We start from the raw sequence: 24,024 nt of genomic DNA, 5'->3' as shown, positions 1-24,024 counted from the left end.
CCAAAAGATACATGCAAGACCATCATTACCTTCCTCTTCACTGGACGTTTTAGGGCAACCATGTGGCAGATACGTTAACTGAACCTTGCGATTAATTCCAGAAAAATGACCATACCTGAACAAACAAAATGAGATTGAGAAAAAGAGACTGAAATATAGCTATATATTTAAATATAATGGGGCCAAGCATGACAAAGTCATAAGTGGCATAAAATTGGGCTGGATATAGCTTCCCCAGAACTCAAAGCCAGAAGCAACAGCAGAAGAAAACTAAAGGTGATGATACACAGGGCAACTTTTTGAGCAATGTTTGAGCATTGAAAATGGCAACAAATTTTGATCCGAAGTATCCTGATTTGTCGCCCATTCTCAATGGGAAAGTGCCCAAGCATCATCGCTCGGCAACATTGCTCAAAAAGTTGCCCCCTGTATCATCACCTTAACAGACACTAATGTGTTGCTTGGCCCCTAGTAATAATCTTAGCAGAACACTTACATTTCAAGGACAGTTTTCAGCTGCTCAAGCTTTGCTTTACTCTCCTCAATTTCGGAATCGTTATTTTGGCCGAGCTCTACCAACAGCTGCCTGGCAATGTCCAACACTTCCTGTTCAATTCAATCAAATATAACAAACAATTGCGCAAATGAGCTAATCTTGAAATTAATGCTTTAGATAAGTGTGGTGAATACTATTTGTTATTCATTGCTAAAACAAAATTTTACTTGGAGTTGCTTTGGCTTTTTCAATTTCAGTTTTCCACTTTTGTAGCCTTCACATTTTTCAAAGAGGTCAAAAAACCTGAAAGACACAACATGAGAAATTAAGGGTAGTCTTTAGCTGAGCATACGGTCACCTTGAACTATATATTTTTTTTGGAGTTAGACAGAGTAGACTGTAAAACGTCGGTACCTCTGATGTCGAACTTCCATTTTCATCTTCTGTTTGGGAGTTCTGTCACCATGTCGGATAACAGCAATCACACACCTCAACTCCATCCTGAAAGTCACACAGCAGAACTTGAAAGGATATTTGTTTTGAGCTTATGCAGAAATAAAAAGATGTAAATCAATACATCATTATTCATATATACACTTCCCAGCCAAAAAAGGCACCGTTTGGATTTAAATAGGCAAATGCTTAAGAGTCTATGACTGGATCATTATTGTTGTGATTATTATGTTTCTAGCACCAGTTCTTCTAACCCTGACTGATGGAGTGTGTAGCTTTTCATTTCTTTAACAACCATGTACAAAGACACATCATGGCCATATTCCAGGATGACAAAACCAAGATTCATCATGCTCAAATTATGAAAGAATGGTTGGGAGGGAGCATGAAGAATCATTTTCACACATGAAATTTGTTCTTTGAAATCATACATATTGTAATGAAATCTGAGAGATTTCTGTCCCTCCATTTAAAAAGTCCATATTACCAAAACTTTGATGATTCAAAAAGTTCCTTAAAAACATAGTAAACAAATCCATATGAATTGAGCGGTTTAATCTGAGACACAAATGCTTTATATGATGAACAGACTTAATTTAGACTTTAATTCAACATATAAACATTGATCGATGCACATAAATGGAGAACATCAAATAAGCTAAACAGATGCTTCAGAAGACTTGGATTAAACCACTCAATCCATATGGATTACTTTTACAATGTCTTTATGAACTTTCTGAAGTGTCAAAGTTTTGGTGAATGGACTTTCAAATGGAGAGACAGAGATCTCTCAGAACAAATCTTCTTTTGTGTTTCAAAGACGAACAAAAGTCTTATGGTTTGGAATGACATGAGGGTGATTAAATGTGAGCGAGTTAACAATTTTCATTTTGGTTTCATTTTTGGCAGAACAATTCTTTAACTTCAAAGAAAAAGATTGCACTAGCTGAGATACTAATAGCATTGTTCATGTAATTATCACTAGAAATTTGGAAGATTGTGATGTTCGTATTTGCTTGTAAGGACATACATCGTTCCAGAGGTTGTGGGAACTATGGGAATGTCCTCTGCTTCTAAAGGTATAGACCATGGGATCTGAAACTGTGGAGCCAATTCTCTCATGATGATATTCCTGTTGTGCAAAAGGAAAATAATAAATCAATTGACTCAACTGTGTTTAAACAATAGTATAAATACATTATATGTGTTGATAATTTATGAATAGCATAAAGCAATCATTACCATAAATTCTCATAGTGTAATCATCTGATTATAATAAAATTGTAGCAATTTATGTCAAAAAAAACTTTGCATCAGGCAATAAAGACAATAAAAGACTGTATCTGTATATCTAATCACAGATAAGAGAATAGATCTGGTAAGTTATTGTACATTTTGGATTTGTATGATGTACTGACCCCAGGATTTTTGCACAGTCATCGTAGTACTTCATGGAGTTCTTGACAAAGCTGAAGCCATTGACGTCACAGACGTAAGACTGGCCATTGGCACGGAGCAGGTCAAAGCCACACACGGTTTGCTATGAATGAGAAAAAGCTAACATATTTCGCTGTGGTGCCCGGGGAGCGATTGGGGGTTAGGTGCCTTGCTCAAGGACACCACAGTCATTTCCTGGCAGTATTGAGAATCGAACTCGCAACCTTTGGGTTACCAGTCTTACTCTCTAATCATTAGGCCACGACTGCCCCCTTATCTCTTACATATTTGTGATATATACACATAAAAACCAAGTTTTGGCCTTTTTGCTGCTTTTAGTAAAAGGTACATTATATAGAGGATAGAAAATGACAAGGAACATATTTCCTGATGATGCACATGAAGGAACTGAATATTTCAGATATTAGGCTCTAATGGTTAAAATGAGTGGCATAATGACTCAATTACGTGTTTTGCAAGATCTTCAAATACCTTGAAAGCCAAACAGACTTTCCATGCGATGAGTTTCTCTCTGGCATTGAGGATGACTGGATAACGGACCTCTTTCCCCTCGCTGTCCCGTTCCACCTTCCCATCCAGAGCAGGAGATTTCCGGGCCTCTGCATGGGCATAGTCAGGACCTACAGTATACACCTGATGTGAACAAACACAAACAAAGTAGATGAAGTAGTGCCGTTTAATTCATCAATGAATCAGTGTCTATGAACATCTTTCAAGTGTCATTTTCATTCATTTCCATGTAGTGACTTACCTTTCATTTATTAAAGTATATTAAATATACTTTAATACCTTTGTTTATTAAAGTATATTTTCTTTATATTTTAATAAATTTATTTTCAGCATTTTTGTCTGTTTATAGAGGTCAGTATGGAGAGCAGGCAGGAACTGGGGGAGAGGGGGGCAGGATGGGAAAGTACCACGAGCCGGAACTCAAACTCGGGTCTCATGTAGCACAACCACCTACTGGATCTGAATGAGTGATTTTTATGAAAGTCAGCATACAGGCTGACTGGATGAATAAAAGTCTGCTACGAGTCAGTCAAAAGTTTAGAACAACATTTTTAAATGTTTTCAACTTTGATAATAATCAGAAATGTTTCTTGAAAAGCAAATCAGCATATTAGAATGATTTCTAAAGGATCACGTGACACTGAAGACTGGATTAATGATGCTGAAAATTCAGCTTTGATCACAGGAATAAGTTACATTTTAAAATATATTTCACCTAGAAAAAACTTTTTTTAAATTGTTTTACTAGCAGTGTATGCTCCAGGCAAACAACTAAAAACTATAGATATAGAAAGACCGTTCAATTACTTTCCAATTACTTATGAATGGGAGAAACTGCAACATGCAATATGGCAGAATACGTCCTGCCTACTAAGTAAAAGAGCCAATCAGCAGTTGGTAAAGTCATTGTGTCACTGCAGCTGCCGTTAGAAGCTCCGGTTCCCACTGAAACCTGACGTGTTTAGGACTGCACATGAGCACAAAAAAAACAACATTTATGGGACAGTTTATGTCAGATTTTGTTGTTAATTTGAAATATGTTATTTAATTGTGAGTTCGGCAAACAGTTTTTGAGATTTCATGATTCCATCGTTCAAATAGGACTTGGATGCCCGAAATAACTGCCCGGAGGTGTTGCAAATATGGCCGCAGAGTGAACAGACTTTCCTTGAAAGGGACTTTGACACAACTCAAGAGTTTCACATATACCTCACATTTCATAATGTTTTATGAAAAAAAACCCACTTTCCTTTATTAAGGAAATCAAACCATTTTAGTCACTTCAGTAAATCAAAATTGCCACTGCTAATAAGAAACTAAATGAAAAGCATGCGTGTTAGTCTGAGTTGTGTATGAGCTTCTTTACCCTGTTGAAGATAAGACAGATTGAGATACCTTCACATCAGTTCCATCTGTAGGCATGAACTCCTCATAAATGTAGGATCCAGTCTTTCTGACGTTACTCTCGGGAGAATAGACGCTACTTCTGCTACCAATCTGAAATAGATGTACAGATATCAGAAATGTGTCGAAGCACACCACAAGACACATACATAGCAGTTAGGATAAGTTCAAATGAGACCCCAAAAGGGTTGAGTTTTATTTATTATAATTATTATTATTGATACACGCAACAATAGTGTTCCAAAAGTAAAACAGTTTATTTTTAGTGATAACAAAAACTTTATTTTACAGTCCAGCTATACAATTACTGTGATATATTAGTGTTTAGAGATAATATAAAAGTATTATTATTATTATTATTATTATTATTATTATAATATTCTAATTCTTGTCTTTATAAAGCAGCAGTGTGAATGTAGACTGTGTGAATGTGAATTCACACTTGTTTTTCAGTTCTCTCGGTTCTTTTGGTCCGGTCCAAAAAGAAAATGATATATTTAGTCCTGGTTCTTTTAGCATTTTAAACACTGGACCTAAATATATATTATATATAAAAACACTTTTATGACATTTTTTGCAACGAAACTTACCAAACATCTAGAACAAATGCGTTTGCTGTATGTGCATACATATGATGGCATTTTTACAGGCTGAGAACTCGTCAAGAGCTTATAAAATGTGTAAAGGAGTCAAAACAGTGACAGGAATTCTTCCGTTGCACACAAATGAAGATCTGCTACAGGAGACGAGTTTCAGACACATGTACCGAAATGTAATGGGCTACATCACGACTATGACGAGAAAACCAGATACACTTGAGCATTCTGTTCTTTTTTAGAATCAGATCTTGTGACATCACATCCTGTTTTAGCTTTGTTTAGATGTCTTTGGTCAGTGTTGCTTTTATATTTCAGTTGAACCACACCAAACAAGCAGACCGAGACCCCTAAAAAGGTACCAGGGTTCAGGCAGCATTCACACTTATTCAAATGAACTGCATTAACACATTAAGCAAATGCACCAGAGTTCACTTTAATCAAATAAAACCTATCAAGTGTGAACACACCCTGAGACAGTGTGTATAACTAAAATGAGGTCTGAGTCCACTTTAAAGTCCAGGTCAAGTCAATGCAAAAACTTTGGACACTGAAAATGGGTTGAACCTCTTCATTTTCACTCTTAAAGTGTACCTAATTAATGCACATTACTTTAAAATGTACAAAATTTTCTTAGGGGGGAGGCATACACCTGGACCCCCTACAGCAGGGATGTTCAATCCTGGTCCTGGAGATCTACCTACCTGCAGAGTTCAGATCCCACCCTGATCAAACACACCTGTCCGTAATTATCAAGTGCTCCTGAAGATCTTAATTAGCTGGTTCAGATGTGCTTGATCAAGGGTTGAGCTGAACTCTGCAGGAAGGTAGATCTCCAGAAGCAGGATTGGGCAGCCTTGCCTTACAGGAACCAGGGTCTGCTCCCCATAGTCTCACAAAATCCTGTGGGAAACACTGTATATTCATAAAAAACATTAGGTAAATAGTTTTTTTTTTTTTTCCGAGCTGATTTTAAAATACTTTTGCAAAGAATCACACCACACACCTTGCGGAAGAGCCGCTGACTGCCCCCTCCTGCAGATGTGGGGTAGTAGATGTAGACATTATGGTCCTCAGCACTAACTGGCTTCTCCACAAAAGGCTTCTGGAAAATCTCCCCATTCACCTCCACATGGTCCTCTCCCTCCACCAGATTACATTCTATAGAAACATCATACAGCATATCTTGTGAAATGGTTTGATGAATGCAACTTTCCGACACTGGTTTTTTTTGGAAACAGGAAACTAGGGCAGGGCATATTTTGAGAGTCCAAATGCACATGGTCATGATCTCACTGGCAGATTGGCAGGGCAATCAGCCAGTCACATCAAAGTGGATGCACTACCTACTCTCACATGACTTTCCATTTGTATGTTGCTGTTACCACCTCACATTCACAGTACACGAGTAGCTCAAAGAGAACACATTAAGCTCAAGGGACAATTCAGTACATTTAACTAATTTAACATTGCTTTAAAAAAAGACTAAAGGTAAAAAATGAATTAACATGGTCTTGATTTGATTAGAAATTGACATGAAGTCAATTGAGAATACAAAGTGATTTTTCAACAAAAATTCTCTCAACTAATTCTGTAAACTATAGTGAACCTGCAACCATTTAAACTGCACGTATGGCAGTTTAAACTGGACCCCCTAAAAGAGTTTACAGAGGCTCTGAATATGTCTTGCAAAACAGTGAAAGCAACTCACAATTACTCATTATTAGAAAAAGAAATGTGGCCTGCTTCTTCATTTTGAGTCACTTAACCTGACAAAACTGTAAAAGTGAAAAAATGGATATTATATAATTTCTAATTATATAATCACTGTATGTTTCAACTGCAATCGTTGAAATATAACTATACATTAAATTAAGACAATACACTAACAAGTTAAGTAAATATAACAAATAAATGCAGTGCAATTAGCAATCTGCTCCTCTCTAAAATATTTTTTTTCTAGTTAACTAATGAGCTATGAACACTGAATAACTTTCCTTTCCTGAAATATAGAGATGATGACCACCAGCATTTTTATTAACGTGGTCATTCATGAGGTTGAATAATTTGTCTTCAATGAAGCATGCAACTTTTCATTATTTAAAAAGCAAAAACATCATATGTCGTTTTTTTCCCCCCAATAAAACTGAAAAAAAAAAAAAAAAAAAAAAAACCATTTGGAAAATTATTTTCCCCCCACAGTAGTTTTTATATATATATTTTAATATTATTTGTAATACTGTAGGCTGTTCTTTCATTTGTAAGTATCAGCTAAATAAATACGGGGACATGAAAATGCACTGGATAAATTTACACTACAAACTCCTGAGGAAACACCGCTGTGATGTAGCTTATCCAAACACATTATCTGTTCACTGGTGCCACAGGCTTATTTTATGTAGTCCAAACTAGGTCAGTGTGAGATTTGAGGGAGTTAACAAACCTTCTGGTCTGGCAGGATCTCTGTTCAGAACCGCAAAGCGAGGCAGCTGTATTCCCTCGGCCTCCAGGATCCGATACACCTCTCTCCTAAACATCAACACATAACATATGAATTTTAATTTTGTGGAGGAAAAACATTAATTGTTTGAAAAACAAATCACCTGTTTTTGTACAGTACCAATGCACAATTTTCATTAAAATTCTTTAAATATGCTTCAAAAAAATCAGTGTTCAAACAGTGTTTAATAAGTCACTTTAATCTTCTGTCGTTTCGGCTACATATTTGACAGCAACACAACGTGATCAAAAAAATATTCCATGTCTAAAAACAAAATTTGCCATTTAAAGGGATGGTTAACTCAAATTAAAACTGTGTCATCATTTAATCACTCTCATGTTATTCTAAACCCATAAGACTTTCATCTTCGAAAACAATGAGGTTTGTTCAATCAAACATGGTTGAGCTTCCATTTACCATACTTGATGTACTCTATGTATGTGCACTGATCAATGTTTATATTTGAACAAAAGCCTACATTCATATGAATTAGTTTTCTAAAGTTTTTATGAACTTTTTGGTGTGTCAAAGTTTTGGGTGAATGAATAGACTTTCAATGGCAGGACAGAAATCTCTCGGGTTTCATTAAAAATGATCTTAATTTGTGTTTATAAGGAATAAAAGTCTTATGAGTTTGGAATGACATGAGTGAGAGTAAATGACAAAATTTTCATTTTTGGGTGAAATAACCCTTTAAGCAATAGTCACCACCAAGAGTGCCGTTGTTCCAAACATTAGAAAAGCAGCTATTTAGTGATATTTTATATTAAACAAATAAAAATCAATAGGAGGCAATTTGTCGAGGAGATTGCTTAGGAGATGCAAGACATTTCTAAAATATAATCAGATGAATGCATACATCACTGCTGTTGCAATGATGACCTCTTTGTGGGCGAATGCTGGCATGCATGCTGTAGGTTGCCATGTTGACCAGTTAAAATGCTAATATTCAAGGAGTTAATAACATTAGCTAGCTGCTGAAAGAGTTAACACAAGACAAAACAGTGTCACATTGAGACTAAATGGTGTCATTAAAAATACCTCTCTCACTACCTATCAACCCATCTATCATATATAGAGAGTGAAAGTTTTTCCAGTTTTAAAACCATGAAGGCTGGCAATTTTTTTATTGGCACACATCATGTGTGCTGAAACAATGCAATTTACTCAAAAAAAAAAACATTTCAAAATCCTTTTCCCTATTGTTATTTCAATGGAATTGCCCGTAATCATGTCAGAAATAATACTGCATGATGTTTTCCCCTGAACACGGTTCACTATACATCACCATCACAGATGTTCTGATGGCGGTCATGAAGCACACCTGTCCTGAATAAAGTACTGAAGATCCAGGTCGTTGATGACAAATGGATTCCTCAGCTTCTCATAAGCCACGGCCTTATCCAGAGGGAATCCTTTAAAATCAGACAATAAACAATAAACAAAACTATGGGATCACTCTTCTGATGTGTGAAGAGATCATATCAAGAGGAATGAACATGTTCTTGCTCTCAATACGGTAACTGACCGGAACTACCTGTGCATTCAGTGGCTTTAACACACAACGTCCAGCCAATCACAATAGAGTGTTCAGACTAACCATGATATAAATGAGCATAATTCACGTTCTACATAAACTTTTTTATTTTGCAAATATGTGCGCACCTGAAAGTCAGTAACTGTAAGCTGATAAAAGGAATTTAAAATGTAATCCAGATATCCAGTTTACACTACAGGACTTTAAACGTCGGCAGATCACTGTGCTGTTCACTTGCTGTGGAGTCTTGAAGTCGTTGTGGTGTTTACACTACGTGACACTACGTAAATGATCTGCAACATGAGGTTACACGCTACATGAGCTGACTACAACTGTGACCCATGGACTTTATTTGAAAATGGATGTTGGGAGGAAATTAGATAAAATTTTGAATTAAATTTAATTAAAATAACCCTTTCACACATAAGTTTAAAACATTCCAGCTTAAGACGACTGTTATTTTAGAACGTTTCCCTTTATAGTTTCCATGGCGACGTGTCATGCTTGTCACGTGACACACCACGGCCAGCCGGCCACACTGTACGACAGATGTATTGCTTTTCTCACCATGTCATCAACTATCTAATATTCCGATTTTCAAATATGTGCAAGTGTTTTGTCATTTAAAAAGGTTATTAGGTTAAATATGTTAAAAATAGGTTATTAGGTTAAAGGCTATTACCTAACCTAGGTTAAAGGTTATTACCTTGATCTTAATATATAACGTGAATTCATCCATTTGTCCCGAAATAAATGCGGCCGGTGAACTGGGAGAACAATAGAGTGAGTGAGCTTTATAGTTACTTACACAATGTGTATCTGATATGAATAAACATCGGCAAATTATATTTGAATGGATTGTTATTGCTGTTTCCATAGACATCAGTGTATATTTCATTGGCTGTTGCGTCACGACACGTGACACCACAGGATAGAGTCGGCCGACAGCTCCAGATATTTAGCATGCTAGATATTTGTCTGGCGTCAGCGAGGTGTCGGCGACGCGTCAGCGAGCCTCTTTGATGCGTCGTTGAGTAGTTCACACAAAGATTGGCGAGCGCCAATCACCCGATGGTTTTCCCCCAATCACAGCCCGACCTGTCGGCGAGCTCGTTAACTTGCAAATCGGGCTTAAAATCCTGTAGTGTAAACTTGGCATTAGTCATGTTTTTTATCATCTGAAATGTGCTGCGACTTATATTCCAATGTGACTTACATAACGCAAAAAAAGCGCACTTGTTTGGATTTGTCAAATGAGAGAGGTACATGAGCCAACGTTTATTTGTATAGCACATTTCCCATATTCTGGTAGTTTCAGTTTTGCCTTAAATAAATTTGTTTACGCTTGATGTTTATAATAAATGTTGTTTATAATAAATGCCGCTATAATAACTTATGTTTTATAATTTATACAGTTTTATACTTACAATTTGCATTCTTGTTCTGTTCTGAACAGTGTTAAATTTAAAGGATTTGTTGTAGAGTGAGGGTCAGATGTCAGATGTGAATTATTTAACGGAAAATACAACTTTTTTTTTAATCTGTTACACAAAAAACAGACATGATGCCACAAACCTTTGGAATGGAAAGAGATGAGACAATCACAGAGTGGCCAGTTTTCCACCGGCTCATTCAGAATGACTTCCTCTTCAAATGTAACCACAGTGATGTATTTGAACAAACACAGTCTCTCCAGGATTTCCTTCATAGGCTTGGACTTTGACTTCTTAGACATTGCACAGATACCCACTACAATTTGTCTCTCTGGCGGCTGCAGATAAGAACACATGCATCTCAAATTATGCTTAAAATAGAAGATCAATTTTGGCATACCTACTAAAACTCATGCAAGAAACATTAAAGGGATCTTATTCTAGAAAATGTTGTTCTTTGCCCTTTTTAAATTAAAGTATTCAATACAACTACTGGAAAAAATTGGAATCACCACCTAGGATGTTCACCCACTTTGTAACAAACAAACAAATCACAGATATGACCCAAAAAATATTAATGGCTGAATGCTCTAGCTTTATGAAACATAACTCAAACTAATTAAATTATTTTAATTAATGACATATTGTTTTCCAGATCAAACAGAGGAGAAAAAAATTCACTCGATGTTGAGGGGGAAAATTACACAATCATCAAAATTACAATTCAAAATTAGTACTTGAATTATTAACACCTGAATTATTTGTGGCATGACAGATCAGCTTTGCAGGATGTATCATTTTTGTGTTACAAATATTCATATTATCACAAAAGTACTGGGATAAAAGTTTATAGTTTATAGTTCGGATATTAACACTGCAATCAAAATTGAAAGTAATATGACAAATAAAGATTGTAACAATTACATTGTTACACCAGTAAGTGGCGACAAGTTACTGTTAAAAAATGTGTCATTGAATCATTCATTCAAGAGATTCTTTTATAAATGCTGATTCATCCAGTAATTAAACAAGTGAAGTCTTTATGAGCGAGTCATTGAATCATTCATTCAAACCGATTTTTTTTTTTTTAAATTATTCATTCAAATTAATTTGGTATTTTTTAAATAGACTGCAGCAATTAACATTTGTCAGAACCTCTAGTAAATTACGTTATTTTGTTTAGTTGTCTGTTCAGAATTGTGGGAGAATCATGATCTCTATTTTAAACAAACAAAAAAACTAATCGTGATTCTCAATTTATTTAGAATCATGCAGCTCTCTACTAAGGCCTATCTGGTGCAAGGGAATCATCAATATGCTGATTGAGGACTGTTGGGACAATCCAGGCACAGGATGGTTCTGTCTGGGGAGTCGCTTGAACCTCTAATACACATATCTGTACCATTTTCACAGGACAAATGTGCTTCCCACTACGTATTATTTACCTACTTGTGTCTAACATGTAACTAAAGTTTGGTCTCATCTGACAGCTTATAAACTCAATAGAATTGTGATGAGCTTAATAGAGATATCGAAGTATCCTAATGTACAATGTAGGAACTATTGCTTAAATGCCTCTTCTTCCCCTCTAGATCACCACCCATTTGCCCTCAGGTTTATGGTCTTTCGAGTTCCTGTCAGTTGGCATTTACTACTGTGTTTTCCTATCAGTTCTAAGAAAGATTGTTACCTTTAAAAGAATAAGAGGTTAAAGAATAACAACAACTTTAAAAGGAGTCAGATTATACTAGAGTAAGATAAATAATTGATTGATTGTGCATGTTTAAAATAGCAGTGTAAGCTTCAAGCCTTACAGTACACTTGCTCCCAACCACACTTAAAGGAATAGTTCACCCAAAAATGAAAATTGTGTCATCATTTACTCACCCTTGAGTTGTTCCAAACCTGTATTAATTTTTATGTTCTGCTGAACACAAATGAAGATATTTTGAAGAATATGGGTAACCAAACATTTGTGGGGCACCATTTACTTCTAGTATTTTTCCCATACTATGGAAGTCAATGGTGCCCCACAACTGTTTGGTTACAAACATTCTTCAAAAATATCTTCCTTTGTGTTCAGCAGAACAAAGAAATTCATACAGATTTGGGACAACTTGAGAGAGAGTAAATTATGACAGAATTTTCATTTTTGGGTAAACTATCCCTTTAATGGTTAGTAAAACATCAGAACATTTTGCATATTGCCAAATAATCTATTTTGCATTTATGCAAAATACTTTAGTCAAACCTGAGAAGAGAGAGAAGAAGCCACAGGATTCCTGTACACGTAATTCAAGCAGTTGTAATTCATGTGTGGGGATTATGCTAATGTGAACAAGCAAACGCGCCCTAGTGACTAATTTTCAAATTGTTTGTGAATCGGGAGGACTTTAAGGGAAGATCTACTTGATGTGCAAGTTACTCAGAATTTACTCACATATTTTATAAGTTTCATCTATACCCGTATGATTCCCTTTTGTGTACTTGCTCCAAAGTTTACACAGAGCTGACTGGGAAGAACCAACTTCTTTTTCCACACTATCCACCTTATTTTTCAACGTGGAAATAAGGTGTTTTCTGTGATACCAGAAACCAGACAGATTAAAATTAGAAATGGACGTGCGGGCTCTTACCTGAAAAATAAGGTGGATAGCTTTGCCGCAATTCAGAGGCTGCATCCTTCGAAGGACTTGGACATAAAATGTCTAAATATGTTCACCTTGGTCCATTTATGTACATAATAAAGAGTATAAACTTTCTATAAAATCGCATATTGGTAAGATATGTCAACTTTTAAATGGCTTTAAAGTGTTTTTTTAAAAAAACATTGTTAGATATTTGAGTAAGGTGAAACTCAATGATAATTACATTTAAAAGTGTAATCCAGCAATTTCTCTCAAAAAAAATCCAGTCATCACTGGCACGCAATGAATCTTGGGATAGGCTAGACTAAAAAGATGCATTTGTAGGCCGCATTCAAAGGAGCCTTCAATTTGATCCAGCCTTTGTCATGCTGCTGTGATGCATTCAGCCTTTGAATATGCAGCCACTGAATTGGGACACAGCTAATGTGTTGCATTTCCTTCATGATGGAGTTTTATAATCAATTGACTCTCTTGTTGGGGCAATATTTTCTTTCAGTTAGCCATGCCCAACAGCTCGTTAAGGCCTGCCAGTGTTCTCTTTTAACTGCAGACTAATCAGCATTTTGTAGACTAAGTGCCGGTATTTGTTTCAGAAATGCAAATTACAAGGTGATCCGTCACTTTTTTTTTTTTTTTACTTGATCTGGAAACTAATTATTTCTATTAATCATCCACTGGGCCAAGAATCTGAAGACCAAATAAGCATCATTTAAGGCCCCTCTGGGCAAGCAAGGCAAAAGGCTTTAGGATCTCACATACCGAATCATATTCTGCATCATCTCGCTCCTCATCCTCTTCTTCCACGTTTTCGTACAGGCAATCATAGCCGAGCACTCTGCCTGGATCGAGCAGTTCGTCTCCCTCGCCATCATCAGCTCCCACAAAGAAGCGAGGGTGATCTAAGTCCTCGTGCACAGACATGTTCACTAAAGACAGCTGTCAGTCGCTCACAGCAGAGGTTAAAACGAAGGATAGAGCTGGTAACATCCAGCCTCATAGCCTCCTTCCTGCTCCTCACAGCCACTCATCTTCACTGCCTCTCTTTAACAGAGCAAAACAAAAAAAAAAAAAAAAAAAAAAAAAAAACAGCTTTTTCAGGGTCAGTTTTAAATGTTTCTCAAAGAAGCCTCTTGTGCTCAGCAAGGCTGCATTTATTTGATCATAAGTACAGTAAAAATATTGTAAAATTCTTATAATTTAAAATAATTGATTTCTGAATGAATATATTTTACAATTCAATTTTTTTTTTTTTTTTTTTTTTTTTAATAAATTTTTTCACATTACTTGCATACTTTTGGCTGTGTACTATATTTAGTTATTAAAATATGAGCGTCAATGACAAATTTAGTGTCCAATGTCCACTATGAAGAAATTTTTTTTTTTTTTTTTTTTTTAAATGTCATTTTTAGGAAAGGTTTAAATTGAATGACACCAAAACCCAAAACCATCATGTGGTGTAACCATCAAGTAAAAATAAATATATGCGAGTGCGCACATCCTATTCATTTCCAAAAAAAGGGTTAATCACAAATTAATATATAAATATTATAACATGTTTAGGGAGTCAGACCATGTGACATTTTACAACCTAAACTACCCTTGTCTTGTCATAAAAGTCAAATTATCTGATTATCTGATAGTTTCTATTGCACTCTACAAAAAGAATGACAATTTTGCTAAACTTTAGCCAAATTTATTGACATTGACACACAGCCATGTGGCCATGTTTATCACAGAAACATTGTGTTCAAGTTATTGTATGTATTAATTGCACTGTTAAAGTATTATTTGAATGTGATCGACCCAGAAACCATTGTCTGTTCAAAGGACTCACCTCTCAGATGTGTCAAAACAATCCCCAGACGACCACAGGTTCAGAGTTTGTATCTATTATCCTGCAAAAAAATTTAATAAATAAATACAATTTTAGTTATTTGAGAAAAAAAAAAAAAAAAAAGAATTCTCTCAATAACTCCCAGATGTGTATGGTTTTATTTCTTCTACAGAATACAAACAAAGATTTTTAATGAAAAATATTTCAGTAAGTAAATGGTGACTAAAACCTGCTTAGGAATAATATGGCTTACTTTTGCACTGTCTATGTGATATTTTTTCCTAAAACTTTTGCTGATCTGTAGAAGAAAGTCATACACATCCAGGATGGCATGAGGGCGAATAAATCATTAAAGAATTTTCTTTTCTTTTTTCCATATTCAAATCATATGTGCATACTATGCTTACAGAGTACACACAGTTGAAAAAAAATTGGGACATATTCTCACAGTGCTCTCGTACCCTGCTGTTGACTAAATTTGTCACATGTACTCTACACATATGCTACTGTATGTGTAAAAGCAAAATATACTTCAGGTTTTGGGGCTTCTTTCAACTTCTGAGTTTAAATACACAAGGTTTGTGAAACCAGATAAAAATCGCTGCTTACAAGCTGTAGACTTTCTCAGAAATGACAGAACTGGATTATTTCACACGGTTTGCTCATATTTTCAAAAGTGATGACACTTCTCTAAAGAGACACACCAATGATTATGAATGCTGCATGCTGAATCATATCATGCACTCAACAAGATAAGGCAAATATTTGACCTTCTTTACTTTTCTTCACCCAAACAAAATGTCACAATAAAAGTGAATCAAGGTGAAGTCAGTTTTAAGGATCTTTCATGCCAAATGAAAAAGCAAAGCGAGTAGCAGATGAATGGCCCTTTCACACCAAAAGCAAATAAACATCAGGCTGAAGGAAAAGCTAAATCATGGCAGTACAACAGAGTGCATTATGCAAGCACAAACACATGCGCCGGCTCCAGTTTGGATCCAGGCTTTGCAGAGTTTTTAGGCAACACCGACAATTAGGAAGATTTCAGATGATGCAACCTTGGATCAACACGCAAAACTTTCAAATATTTTCCTAATATTGTAATATTATCCTTATATTGTAATGATTACGAGCACCTTTTGTAATTGCCGCTGAACACTTTCACTGCATTAGCTTAACTCAATACGTGACATTAAAGGGTTAGTTCACCCAAAAATGAAAATAATGTCATTTATTACTCACCCTCATGTTGTTCTACACCTGTAAGACCTTCTTTCATTTTCGGAACACAAATTAAGATATTGTTGATGAAATCCGACGGCTCAGTGAGGCTTCCATAGACAGCAATGACATTCAAACTCTCAAGGTCCATAAAGGTACTAAAAACATATTTGAAATAGTTCATGTGAGTTCAGTGGTTCTATCTTAATATTATAAAGAGACAAGAATACTTTTTGTGTGCCAAAATAGACTTTTCAACAATATCTATGGGCCGATTTCAAAACACTGCTTCATGAAGCTTTTGAGCTTTATGAATCTTTTGTTTCGAATTAGTGATTCAGATCTCCTATCAAACGGCTAAAGTGCTGAAATCACGTGACTTTGGCGCTCCAATTCACTGATTCGATTCGTAAAGCTCTGAAGCAGTGTTTTGAAATCGGCCCATATAGATATTGTTGAAAAGTCTTTATTTTGTTTTTTTGGCGCACACAAAGTATTCTTGTCGCTTTATAATATTAAGATAGAACCACTGAACTCACATGAACTGTTTTAAATATGTTTTTAGTACCTTTATGGACCTTGAGAGTTTGAATGGCATTGCTCTCAATAGAGGCCTCACTGAGGCATCGGATTTCATCAACAATATCTTAATTTGTGTTCGGAAGATGAACGAAGGTCTTACGGCTATAGAGGGTGAGTAAGGGTGAATAATGACATTATTTTCATTTTTGGGTTAACTAACCCTTTAACTAAGCACATAACACATTATATTAGCTGTGTATTACTGCCATATGGACATGATTACTTTGACACACTCATCTCTGACTGATAACAGAATACTTAAATGAGAGTACTTGACTGGAATGTAACAATGAAACAAACATTTTCTGTAAAGCTGCTTTGAAACAATATGTGTTGTGAAAAGCACTATATAAATAAACTTGAACTGATTCTTTCAGGTGTGCTGAAAACATTAAAAACTTTCACAAATCCTACTCTTACACACTGTTTTCTTATCTTAAAAGAAATTAAAAGAAAAACATTAAATTGATCACACTCATTTTTAAAATTTTGGCAGCCCTTGCTATTTTATAAATGCAATTTAATACAAAGAGAATGTAAACTAAAACTGGCAAAAAATTAAAATGATTCTGGTAAATGTAGATGTGAATAGATTAGAAACAAATAAAAAGCAGTATTGAGGGGGATAAATTGTATGGGCAAAAGGGCAAAAGTGTGTCAACATTTAAGGAAATTTAACTCGCTAATCAGGTTATGCCAGTATTTCAAGGTACATGTACATATATAAACATATACTGTAAATAAATGTGTACATATATAACATTGCACATTCTTGTTCCTTATTCTTTGAATTTAAGACAAAATGTAATGATCAAGGTCATTCAAATTTCCACTTTTAGAGTCTTAGAGAAGGGTTTGTCTCAGTACTGCATCTTTTTAGGTGGTACATAAGTAAGAGTAGTTCTCATACAGATTTTTTTTTTTTTTTTATAATTTCCCTAACTTGCAGGTTGAATATGTGTGGTGAGGGACCAGATGGAAGGTGAAATAAGATACAAGTCCTCTATGGAAACATACCGTAATTCTGAGTTTGAGATTCTGATGTTACAGAGATAGAAGTAGTAGAAACATGGGGGAAAGCCTCATTTATTCATGCATTTGGAGAAATGAAGAGATGTAATAGAAGCATAATAATTTATAACAGTATTTTATAGTAATTATGTTTATGATTGACATACAACAGCTTATGCTTGTGGTTTTCAACAATCTTCAAAATATCTTCTTTTGTGGTCCACAGAAGAAAGAAAATCATACATTTGAAATGACATTATGAGGGTGAGTAACTGACACAAATTTCCCTATTCAAAGAAAAAATGCCTATAAATCTTAAAAATATAACTCTATAGATTATTTTTACCAAGGAGCTCAGGCCATCCTGACCTGAGATATTCTAAGGCTGCACAATTAATTGTATTTTAATCGTGATAACGATTTCGGCTTCTCTCGATTAATTAAAAATAATCTTCGCAATATTGGCCCTCTGGTTATTGGTCCACTGGTAACATTTCCATAATCTTGCATTGGTAAGTAAGTAAGTAACGCTTTATCCTACTGTAGCACCTTTTAAAAATCAGTGTTTACAAAGTGCTTTACAGAAGAGAAATTCACAGAAAAAAAGAAAAAAAAGAAAGAAAAAAAACATACATACACACATAGAAATAAGATAATAAAATGAAATTCAATAAAAATTATAAAATCATTAAAATATGCATGTGCACATTCACAGAAAAGAAGAAAAATGTATGTCTTATTTAACTAATAGCAAAAGTATAATGCATGGAAGAGCATTGGTTACAAGCTTCCACTATCTTTTCTTGCTTGGGGTTGTCAAATGTCAAGAGCATAAAACCCCCAAACAGAATTTCTCTCTTAAAAAATATACTTTTTCTGTCCAGTGTTTTACTTATGCTGCCTTCATGTGCTCTCGGTATTATCGTAAATACAAGTTTTCTAGGTAAAAATTGCACATGAAAGCCCTCCAACTTGAATGCGATGAGCTCGTAATCACGACTTCAGAAGTGGGAATTATCAAATTTCCGATAGCATGTGAAGGCAGCATTAATCTTCCCAACCTGGCAACCAAGAGCACTCCCCCACTTTGGGTTTCAAAAAAGCGCTAATGATCTGAAAACACAGACAAACATGTATGTTGGACAGTGTTGGGGAAAGTTACTTTCAAAAGTAATGCATTACAATATTGCGTTACTCCCTAAAAAAGTAACTAATTGCGTTACTTAGTTACGTTTTATGAAAAGTAATTTAAGAAAAAGCTTTCTTGATTGCTTTTTGATAACAACAAAAAAAGTTCTATTTTTGGCTAATGTTAAGGCCCTTTCACACCGAAAGTGTAATGAATAAGCCTCAGGCTGAAGGAAATGCATATTTACACCTGTACAGTAGAGGGCACAGCTCAAACAAACCTTTCAGCTGTGCTGAATTCTGGATTAAAGAATAGGATAAATGAGAAGGAAGTCTAACACTCTTATTTCTAAATCTAAAGTAATTTTTGCTTATTAGTATGGTTGAATTAGATCATTGAAGGTCAGCAACAAAGATATTGGTTAATAAAGAGAGATTAAATACATAAAGTATATTTGTGTAATTTAATATAGTTAATTATTACAGGTTCGCGTAAAATTCGGAGATTGCGTTTCACTGTCTTTATTCATTTTGAGGAATACTGAATATTTTCATGCAAGTGAGATGCATATTCACATTTAGTCTAGAACTACAATAACCATCATGTTCACACAACGCACACAACACGTCTGCACTTTATTTCTCTCAACTTGAGGACAGGAGAGCTGTCATTCAATAAATGTGGAAAAAGTAACTTAGATATTTTGTTGTAAATTGAAAAAGTAATGTGTTACGTTACTAGCTGTTTGAAAAAGTAATTTGATTACGTAACAAGTTACTTGTAATGCGTTACCCCCAACACTGATGTTGGAGTTTAGCGATGTCCATTGTGTCATACAGGCAGTTCCTTCACGAGGCCGCGTATGCGATTTGCTGCTACTAAATCTGCAAATGAACGTATGACGAACAGTAATAAATCCAAACATAAATCTAAACCATGTTGTTTGCGATCATGGGCTCTACGATATAACCATCATGTTGAATAAAAAAGTAAATAAATCAAACAAATTAATTATTTAATTAAATAACGTCCACATTATTTTGTAACCATCCAAAAGAAAAGCTGAAATCCCTGCCAGTGATCTGAGACACAAACAGAGAACTGCCATAATCCTGGGACATCTGTCACTGACACCACCTGTCTGACAATACACAACATGACAAACACAACTCAACAGCAGACTAAACGGAACTGAAGCCTTTTTAGACTACAGTCTAGACCTCACACAGCAGGGGCAATTCAATTCACCACAAATAACATCATACAAGTGCTAAACTCAGATAAGCACCATAGCGGTTTTGATGTTAATTCAGTGTAAAAGGAAGATATTAAACTTTTTTTAAATGAGATATCTACTGGCTCAAAGTCAAATTAATATTTTAAAAAGCCAGTGACATGTGACTGACAGCATATATCTGTAATAGCATTAAGTACAGTGTGATTTCTGTTCAAACGCATTAGTATGGCAGTAAAAGTCATGACAGGAGGTCAGTCATGTGCAGTTAGATGTCTCACTCCAAACAGCTAATGACTCTTCCTGCAGAAATGTTCTGTCAGACACAACACATGCATGATGTTAGAGGTGATGAACAGCAAGGAATTTATGTTCTTACCTCCTCTAAAAGAGATCGAAGTGAAATCGAAGGCTGTGAGCTGCTATGTTAGCTATTCACACACACAGAAACACTGAATGAGAAGAGCTAACATTAGCATGCGTGCTAAAAGCACCAGTAGCAAACATCATCATCCTTCAGCCAACGGGCACACACAAATGATCTCATTCTGGTCTTCTGCGGGCTTCTAAGATTCTCCAGCAAAGACGTATTACAATCATCTGTGTAAATGCTGTCTTAATTTACTCCAGCTTAAGCCTTAAAAGTAAAAAAATAAGCCAGTCGAGGCGGTGTGGCGTCAGCAGTGAAGTCACCGTAAAGGGGGAGCTACGATGACTTACCCAATCAGCAGCCGCTTTCAAACTGTAATGCGACTTATGGTTTATGAAGCCAAAAAGATAACTTAATGGTTTAGAGTACAGAGGGACACCCAGCGAATGCACGCAGCCGTCAGGACTGTCTGTAATAAACGCACATTATTTTACTGCAGACAGTTGAACACCACTTGTTACTGTTGTCACATTTTAAACAACGATCTTACGTGTAAACTTATCATAGAGTTTATCATAAACTATAACAATATAATTTCGCAAGAACGCCATGACCGCATTGATAATTTATGAGAAATAGCTTATTAAATACTGGTTAATACGTAGGCTATAAATTCGCCATCATTTTAATTAGGCTAATTCATTTAATTTATGTCTATGTACTTTATTCATTAATTTGACACTCTATTGTGCTTATACATTTTATATGGATGATATGATTTTTTTTTTTTTTTTACCAAAAAAAAAAAAAAGGTTCGTGCTCGTCCGAAACAGCGGAGAAGATCACGGTGTCATTCAGTCGAGTTTTTCTTTTTCTAAAATTTTTCAATATTTTTTTTATTTTTGGTATTTATTTAGCTTGTTTTAAATGTACAACTGGATAACAACAATGGGACTGAAGATCAAAAGGATATTTGCTGGTCGTCATCACAGACCAACCGCACATTCAAACATTTTTTTTAAACTAGCCTACTCTTTCTGAGTTTTGATTCTTTGAAATTTGACTGGAGAAAGTGCATAATAAAATACTTTTTGATTGTTTTGGAGAATGCAACGTGTGTGAATTTAAATGTAAAACTACCCATTTCTAAAACACTTTTTGGTTTTCATTTAAAATTCCCTTGCCTAGCATGATTTAACAATGAAAGTTCACAGTACAGTACTCTGAGACATTTGTCCGAAACTTTAGTGTAGGGCTACTTCTGATGGAAAACTAGCATACAGAGCTTCAATAAATTTACAAGTACTATTCCAATAGAAAACTAATCAGCTCAAGAGACCCATATTGTTCTCTCACTGCCTGCAGGAAACTTAACCTGTCCATTGAGGTATAGTAAAACTCTGGTGAGTGCCAGAAAAACGAAGCTAAGCAATAGTAAAAAGCGTTTCTGTTCTCTATTGTACAATACTGTAGCTATATCTTTTGTCATTCATTAGCCTACAATAATAGCAACTGTTTTGATATTGCAAGAGGAAAAGCTAAAAAAATAAAACTAACGGGTAAAATAAAACTCCGATGAATGCCAGATTAAAAATAAAAAGCTCAGGTGAGTAACATTTTATGAAAACATCTGTTCTCTGTTGTGCAACCTGTTGTTTGTGTGAGAAAACAGTGGAGACAGACATCCCGTCCGACCGCGACGCCTGCGGGACTTCATTTTGCCCCGAAGCCAGCTCCGCCTCGACCACAACAAGCCATGTTGTAACTTTTCACCCAAGACAGAGGACTCTCCCGACAAGAACCGAGTCAGACTAACATTAATGAAGTTCGTCATTCTTCACTCAACCCGGAAAAACCTGTTTGCAACTTCACCACCACCAAAATTGAACCACCAAGACTCAAAGACTGCATCCAGCTTTTTACCAAGGTGCTGATGTGATAGTTTGTTCAGGTGGTTAACTAACTCTTTTCCATAGCTTCAACCCCGTTTTGGTTTTGGTTAGATTTTACTCCTACTGAATGTATGTGTGATTGTGTATGTGTTTGTTTAGACTAGTTGTGTTTGTGATTTAGTTAAATAAAACTTTTGTACACATTCACGTGAGTTTTGATTCTGTGGTCACTGCTTGCAAAACTCTCAGACTGAGAGTTGATAGACAATTAAAACAGTATTCGCTGGATGAACAAGTTAATGATTGTAATATTAATTCTGCTACATCAAGTTAATTCTCGTAACTCATCCCAAATATTTATTATTAATTTATTTAATATTAATATATTATATATTTAATATTAATTTAAGTTATAATATTATTCATACCGTACTTCCCTTTGAGCTACATGTGCCCTCAGTTTCCTTAGTCCTTAGTTATCAGGTGTCTTTGTGTATTTTGTCAAAGCTGTCATGTTTTTCTCCTTCTGCGTTGGATTGCCTTCTTTGTTTTTGTGTGTTAAATAAACTATGCTACATTTGGATCTATCTCTCCTCTTCCTTGCCTGTCAAGCTGTAACAGTTCTCTACTGTACAACTTATAGTTAGATTTTTTTAGTGTGCAATTTATTCTTGTGAAAAATAATAAGCACAAGTGAGTAATATCTTTTTTACATTGTGCATCCTTAAAGCTGCAGTCCTTTAGTTTTGCCTCTTCGACATCTCTGTTGGAAACCTGCAATTGCTTGCGGAATTATCATCTTTACGTGGGTTGTGCATCGGCATGGCTCCTCAGCGCAGATGAATCTAATGTTTTGAGAATGTTTGCTGTCAGTCACCGCACTGGTTTTTACTGTACTTCGGAATCACAGATTGTAGTTTTGGAAGTATGACCAAAATAAGAATTTTCACCGTAACATGTCATCCGAACAAGTAAGTAATCTGCCACTTTTGTTCTGACCAACTGAGAAAAAAAAAACATTACAATAAATCATGCTACCAATGGTGGTTAAATCTAATGATCAGCTTATATCAAATCAAACCATGCAAATTGTTATTGTTGTTATACTTTGTTCTCAAATTGTTAAAGTCCCCGTAAACCGGAAGTTGCAAACTTCATTTCTCCAGTGTTGTAACGTATTTCCAAGTGAAACGGAATATTATAGAGGGCAGGGTTTTACTTTAGCGCTCCTCCTCTCCATCTCTCGCTCATAGCAGACTGACGGTTGGAGGGGAGTGGTTTAAGTGTTTTCAACCCAAGCCGTCAAACTGACGTCATCAGAGAAGGTAACTTTTCAGATTTTGATTAAAGATTACCATGACAAACAATTTTTTTTTCTGTGTATTAACTTGCACGGATTAATTGTTCACCACAAGACTAGTAATATGCGCTTACAAAGTAAATAGGGTCAATTTTGATTTCATGACGACTTTAACGTTAACAACATCAGCATTGTGTGACTACATGTATTTAGTGTGTATTAGCGTAACGCTATATATTTATAGATTTCAATTTCTGTACAGTCTAATCTCTAATGTTAATTTGTCATACCATACAATTCGCCATCAAAATAAGTTTAATTATTACAGCTGCTGTGAGAAGAGGCTAGAAATGATCCGTCACCTGCAGCATCCTCCCATGTGATTTAGCCTACTAGCTGGGACTCCTTCTTTCTTT

General features: G+C 35.4%; 1 protein-coding gene across 21 annotated transcripts in view; it reads right to left on the bottom strand.

The window, feature by feature from the left end:
• Window positions 1-20,757, bottom strand: part of ppip5k2 (diphosphoinositol pentakisphosphate kinase 2) — a 52,009-nt gene extending 31,252 nt beyond the window's left edge. For 9 of the 21 annotated variants that reach the window (XM_051909004.1, XM_051909010.1, XM_051909012.1 and 6 more), the window contains exons 1-15: window positions 20,426-20,752; window positions 14,870-14,930; window positions 13,795-14,076; window positions 10,530-10,725; window positions 8,742-8,832; window positions 7,361-7,446; window positions 5,924-6,078; window positions 4,313-4,414; window positions 2,879-3,040; window positions 2,368-2,489; window positions 1,980-2,081; window positions 911-997; window positions 724-799; window positions 497-606; window positions 30-115 (exon numbers count right to left, since the gene is read on the bottom strand). In XM_051909004.1, coding sequence (XP_051764964.1) covers window positions 30-115; window positions 497-606; window positions 724-799; window positions 911-997; window positions 1,980-2,081; window positions 2,368-2,489; window positions 2,879-3,040; window positions 4,313-4,414; window positions 5,924-6,078; window positions 7,361-7,446; window positions 8,742-8,832; window positions 10,530-10,725; window positions 13,795-13,956 — 1,537 coding nt within the window. In that variant the 5' untranslated portion in view covers window positions 13,957-14,076; window positions 14,870-14,930; window positions 20,426-20,752. Of the gene's footprint in view, window positions 1-29; window positions 116-496; window positions 607-723; window positions 800-910; window positions 998-1,979; window positions 2,082-2,367; window positions 2,490-2,878; window positions 3,041-4,312; window positions 4,415-5,923; window positions 6,079-7,360; window positions 7,447-8,705; window positions 8,833-10,529; window positions 10,726-13,794; window positions 14,077-14,869; window positions 14,931-20,425 lie in introns of those variants that run through there. The other 12 variants (XM_051908999.1, XM_051909000.1, XM_051909005.1 and 9 more) reach the window with 4 other exon arrangements.
• Window positions 20,758-24,024: the final 3,267 nt, after the last annotated feature.

Source organism: Ctenopharyngodon idella, chromosome 10 (assembly GCF_019924925.1).
Source record: "Ctenopharyngodon idella isolate HZGC_01 chromosome 10, HZGC01, whole genome shotgun sequence".
Lineage (NCBI taxonomy): Eukaryota > Metazoa > Chordata > Actinopteri > Cypriniformes > Xenocyprididae > Ctenopharyngodon > Ctenopharyngodon idella.
The sequence above is the reverse complement of the archived record's forward strand: the minus strand, read 5'-3'. Positions and strand labels throughout refer to the sequence as shown.